The following is a 6,080-nucleotide window of genomic DNA, read 5'->3' as shown; positions in this document are numbered from 1 at the left end:
GTGAGGTGTACAAAAATTTTCCTTGTTCAAAGTTCAAACCCATAAACCCGTACTTAAACCCTAAAATATCTCCAGAATGATCTGTACGAAAAGATGCCACAGCCATGAAGTGTCAGGAATCTTCTTAGTTTTTTAAAGGACACAGACATGTATCCTTTGCCCGTGGCTAAATATCCAAAGGAATGCACCTGACGTGACTATTTCTTTGATTTATTAATTAATTTAAAATTTCCAGAACCGTACTTGTGTGATTTTTAAATTAATTAACAAATCAACAAAAATGTCACATCAGGTGCAAAAAATCTCCTAGATAGACATCTCCGTATCCTTTTAGAATAAAGGAGTATCGATGTTAGTGAGAATAAAAAAAAAATTGTTTAATATGCACCAGGTGTTCTTAGTCACTAAAATATCGATTCTTCTTTTTAGGTGTGAATTATTATTTTTAAAAAATTAGAGAAGACAAAAGGAGAAAAAGGTTTACTGGAAGATGGTGAAGTGGGGAAAATGAAACGACAGATGCAACTTTATGTAGAAAATGTAAGGAAAAAGATATTTAATAGAATATGGTTTGAACAAACTTCAGTACAATTCAAAAAAATTGAAGCTCGTGTCTTTACACTATACCACTTGCTAAAGTGCAAAAAACTTTTCAGCATACAATACAATAAGTGGCCCACTCAAAGTGGATTATTAAAATATGAAAAATTCTTAAAAAATCAATCATGGAGCGAGTGTGGAGTGCACACTTAATTTCAAGAATTACTCAAATCGCTGACCTGGAAATCAGATTGTCATCCAGAAGAGAAGATTGTCCATTTTGACAGTATTTATTGCAATCTAAGAAAGTTTTGATAGAAGGAAGCTTGGTCATTGGAGTCAATGGCAGAGGAAGAAAATGGAGGGCATAAGGGAAACAATATGGTTTTTACAAAAGAAGAGGCTTCTGGGCATGGTGGTCAGCTCGATTTTGTAAACTGGAAGGGAAGGCCATGCGATTCAGACAAGTTGGGTGGTGTTAAGGCTGCTGCTTGTATTCTTGTTAAATTTGATTTGTTTATAATACTTTTAGTTTTAATTGGGGTTTTTTCAGTTAACTTTTTGAGTAACATTCAATGATCAGGTGATTTTAAAAAGTATTAAGGTCGATACATACATGTTAGCAGCTAGTTTCAATTGTGTGTTTTTCAATTGACATTTTGAATCGTATTCAGTGATCAATAATTGTAAAGAAGAAATTTTTAAGGTTGCCGTTTTCTTGCTTTGTAAATTTGAGGTTTGCTGTTTTATCCCTTTGTAAATTCGACTTATAATAGAGGTATGACTGTTCTTGTATTAACTATGCATATTATTATTGATTCATTATAATTGTGTATATATATTTCAATTGAACTATAGAATCACTCTTATCATGAGAAAGAAGAGAGTGTTGCTTATTAATAGTAGATATGTGATAGTTTTTGGTTTAAATTATGTATATATTTCAATTGAAGTTTGAATCACACTCAATGATCTATGATGAAGAAGATGAAAGTGCAAAAATGAATCTCTTACTCATAGTGGATGCACCATAGACTTAGGTATCTAAATCATATTCAACAATCAATCAATGATCTGAAAGAAGAGAGTGTGGATTCATAATAGATGCATAATAGCTTCTGATTTCAACTGTGTATATATCACACTCAATGATCCATAATCATAAAGATGTGACTTGATTTATAATACATATATAACAATGTTTACATTTTACTATATATTTTTCAATCAAAATTTAAAGTTAAACATTCAATGCTCCGTGATCATGTTGATTCATAATAGTTGTGTGATAATTATCTATTTTAACTTTATATAATTTATCAACCTGAAATGTTTTTTTTTTTTCACAGTGGCACAAGGGTTCGACGTCATGGCCTTGATAGCCGTGCAGAACAATCTGATAAGATATCTGTACAGTGATATGCATTTCTCAGTTTCAGACTCAGCAAATGCAGTCACCAACTTTGTGGGCACTGCCAACTTGTTGTCTCTACCAGGGGGTTTACTCTCTGACTCCTTTCTCACTCGTTTCAAAACCATGTCCATCTTCTCCTTTGTGGAAATGATGGTACTTATCTATTTTCCCTGATTTCACTTATTCTTTGTAGTTTGTAGTTCACTTTAGGGTTTCCCTGATCAGCTGTCTGGTAGAATTGTAGTTTTTCTGATGTTTAGATAAACTAAAAGTCACACCAGAAAGTTGATTGAAGATTACATTAAAGGGAATTGTTTTAATCAGATATCAGATTGCAACACAAAACTATGAACTTTATCTATGGATGAATTTTCAGGGGTACTTGTTGCTGACAGCACAGTCATATTTCCCTTCCTTGAAACCACCGAGATGTTCAATGGACTTTGTCAGGAACAAATGCAAGGAAGCAGATGGTGTAGAGAAGGGTGTTATGTTTTTGGCTCTTTATCTGATTGCCATTGGAAGTGGATTCATCAAGTCTAATTTACTGGCTCATGGAGCAGATCAGTTCGATCAGAGAATCCCACAGCAGAAGAAGATGTTGTTCAATTTCTTCAATTGGGCATATTTTGGCGTCTGTTTGGGCTCTGTTGTTGCACTAACTTTGTTGGTGTGGGTACAAGACAACGTGGGCCGCTTTTGGGGTTTTGGAATTTCTGCATCTGCCATGGTCATATCCTTTCTTGCTCTCATCTCAGGGAACTCTCTTTACAGAAACAAGATTCCCAATGGCAGCCCACTTACACGAATTCTTCAGGTGGGTTGGCTAGGTTTATGAAACAATAAGCGAACTTGTGTTTTCTTGTGGGATCTTTGAGACGTTCCACGTCAGGAGTTGACAGCATAAAATTTTGGGAAAAATTGTCTTTCTGCTTACAAGTTAATTGCCAATTTGCAGTCTGGTTTTTTTTGTTTAAATCTTTATTAAAAGAGAAACAATTGGGTATTTTGATTTTTAGACGAGAGAAGATAATAATTCATATAATATACACTTAAACAAATGTTTATAAATAAAAATACCGCGATTGTTTTGTTCTCAAAGTTCAAGCCAAGTTATAGAAAACACAGAAATTGAAGAATAGGTAGTTTTATGACATTCAATCCAACCATTCAGGGGCTATATATAAGTATCCAAGTTAAAAGTAGATATCAATAGATATCTAGGTTGAAGGAAATGAATTAGCTAAATTGAAAATGAATCTCCAAATATCATATGACATAATCTGATCACTGAATTAGATAATCATAGGTTGACTTGGTTTTTGAGTTGGAACTTCCAATAACAGTTGGCCAATGCTAAGAACATCTCTGTGACGATGGGCCTTTAGATTCTATGCTATGTGACCAAACAGTCAGATTAGATCCATATGTTTTTATGTATCATTTTTGCATGATATATAAATCTGAAGTTTTCTCTTAATATCATTTTCTTTTTGTGTGATCATGCAGGTCTTGGCAGCGGCCTTCCGGAATCGAAAGAGTCAATTAACAGAAGAAGAAAAGAGGACAGGATTCCGACAACAATCAAGCAAGCTCAGGCAAGAACAAAAACATATCCAACTCATTGAAAAAAATTTTGCACCTGTTAATATCAATCAGTTGCAAAGGTCTATTAATTTTAAAGAAATTGATAAAGATTCTTCCTTACTTTCTTAAAACATGGCATACAATTGTTCCAGATTAGAACAAATCAATCCGTGACAGTGAAAATACATAAATAGGAATCTTACTTTGTTATTACAATTTTAAATTGATTTGAAAATCTATTCATATCATTATACTCCGCTTATAAAATGCTTCTCAACATCAAAAATATCATTTCTCATTTCCTAAATAATCTTTAATCGATGCATTTTTTTAAGTATAATAGATTTCTGAACAAAGTAACATTCAGAAATATCACTCTATCATTGGTAAAACAGTCTAATTGATATATATTTTTTCGCTGATATACAGATTTCTGAATGAAGCAGCATTTACTATCAATGTTGATTCTAATCCATGGCACAGCTGCAGCATAGACCAAGTGGAAGAAAGCAGAGCCTTTTTAAGAATCCTGCCAATCTTTGGCAGCACCATAGTGATGAACTGTGCAATTGCACAGCTGCAAACATTCTCAGTCCAGCAGGGAAGCACAATGCAAACAAGCCTTACAAAAGACTTCAAAGTGCCTCCTGCTTCTCTTGGGGCAATTCCACTTGTGGTTCTGATATTCTTGGTGCCATTTTATGATCTCTACTTCATCCCATTCGCCAGGCACTTCACTGGACATCAAGCAGGAATTCCAACTCTACACAGAAAAGGCTTTGGTCTAATCCTCTCTGCTGCTTCCATGGCAGTGGCTGCCATTGTTGAAACCAAACGCAGAACCAGGGTAACCAAGATGCCCATAACTTACCTCCTGCCTCAGTTTTTCTTGTCTGCTTTGGCAGAGTTCTTAACCAGGGTTGGGTTAGTGGAATTCTTCTACAGTCAGTCCCCTCCAAAGATGAGATCCATGTCAGTAGCACTCAATTCTTTTTCCGTCTCATTGGGCTACTTCATGAGCTCCCTATTGGTTTCCCTCACCAACTGGGCCACCAGCAAAAATAATGCTTACATTCTTCTGGAGGATGGCTTTCCCACAATGACCTCAATGAGGACCATTTGAATTGGTTCTATTGGTTATTGTGTATTATCAGTGTTGGGAACTTCTTCTGCTATTTGCTTTGTGTCTTGTCTTATACTAACAACAGTGGCAGCACTTCTAAAGGTGCTCCTCAAAATAGTGAGGTAGCTGCTCGAAAGGAAGATGATATTTTGGTTTAAATCACATATTGTACGCTTTGATTGTTCATATGGCTTATTCAAAATCATAATATAGATAAATTTAATGTAATTTCAGATGAACTATTTAAACAAATCAAAATTTTAAAGTGTTTTTCTTTTATCATAAAAAGTCAAAGTTAGAATTTGTATTTCTAAAGTTGTATGAGAAATTTATATTATAACAGCGAGAAAAGATGGTTCATGTGAACCACTATTCACCAGACATAGCGCAATAAGTTTGACTCAAACACTGCACAATTCAACCTTAATAGTAATATATAATTTGATTTAATGTGAAAAATATCTCCTACTTATCAATTGAAAAACTTAAAGGGATTTCTAATTAATAGTACATAAGACACAACACCTTGTGAAGGTTTGGCAAATGGGGTTACTAGTATAGTAGGTTTAACCATGGAAGAAACTCCATAGTTAAGTGCTCTCAAGTTGGAGGTAGTACTAGGGTGGGTACCCTCCCAGAAAGTCTCTGTGCTTCACCTAAGAATCACATCACCTAAATCCAATGAGTATTAAGTGTTTCATTCATTCACATAAAAGATGAGTCCTGGTGAACTACTACTCATGAAAAATAGATCAATAAATTTATCTCAATAACTACACAATTGAACTCTAATAACAATATCACAACTTAACTTAAAATTGAAAATATCTCCTACTTATCAAGATCCCTACCATAGAAGAACATCATAAAGTTGTAAGAACTGTGAATCTTACACTAAAAGGTCTGAAAAAAGTTATATTACACTATTCTCCACTATAATCTAATACTAAAATGAAAAAATTCATGTTACACTATTCTCCACTAAGAATGAGAGATTCAATTGAAAAAAGAAAAGCAACATTTCCCTGAGCACTATCCAAATCAAAATGTATAGAATTCTATAAGTCTGACCAAAAAATCAGAAAGTATCTTATTTGGATGAACAAACGACTTTGTTTCATTTCTTTGAACTTGCTTCAATCCACTGGAATCGGCCTAGAGCTGCTTCCATGTCTTTTGCTCATGCCTCTTTTTCTTCCTTGATCTAGGACGCTGAAGAATTGATCCATTGCTCTTAACGTAATATCATTAAAGATCTTTGTTAACTATTCTACCTCATCCCTCTTGAATAATGTCACCAAAGAATGTCATTTGCCTAAGTTTTGATTTGTAAAAAATGAAGAGTTGATTCCATTTGCAGTTAATTAATCTGCAGAGGTTTGTTGGACAAGAGGAAGCAGATGCGTACTTCGCTAA

At 34.2% G+C, this 6,080-nt stretch overlaps 1 protein-coding gene across 1 annotated transcript; it reads left to right on the top strand.

The window, feature by feature from the left end:
• The first annotated feature begins 858 nt into the window (after nt 1-858).
• LOC149579515 (protein NRT1/ PTR FAMILY 4.3-like) lies at nt 859-4,947 on the top strand. The gene is made up of 4 exons (XM_089809699.1): nt 859-2,107; nt 2,331-2,771; nt 3,464-3,552; nt 3,971-4,947. Exons 1-4 carry the CDS (start codon nt 1,910-1,912, stop codon nt 4,662-4,664), a joined length of 1,422 nt encoding a protein of 473 aa, XP_089665825.1. The 5' UTR covers nt 859-1,909; the 3' UTR covers nt 4,665-4,947.
• Nucleotides 4,948-6,080: the final 1,133 nt, after the last annotated feature.

This window comes from Cupressus sempervirens, chromosome 1, assembly GCF_028749045.1.
Source record: "Cupressus sempervirens isolate cs-2001-9-10 chromosome 1, ASM2874904v1, whole genome shotgun sequence".
Classification (NCBI taxonomy): Eukaryota; Viridiplantae; Streptophyta; class Pinopsida; order Cupressales; family Cupressaceae; genus Cupressus; species Cupressus sempervirens.
This window is presented reverse-complemented; position numbering and strand designations above follow the sequence as displayed.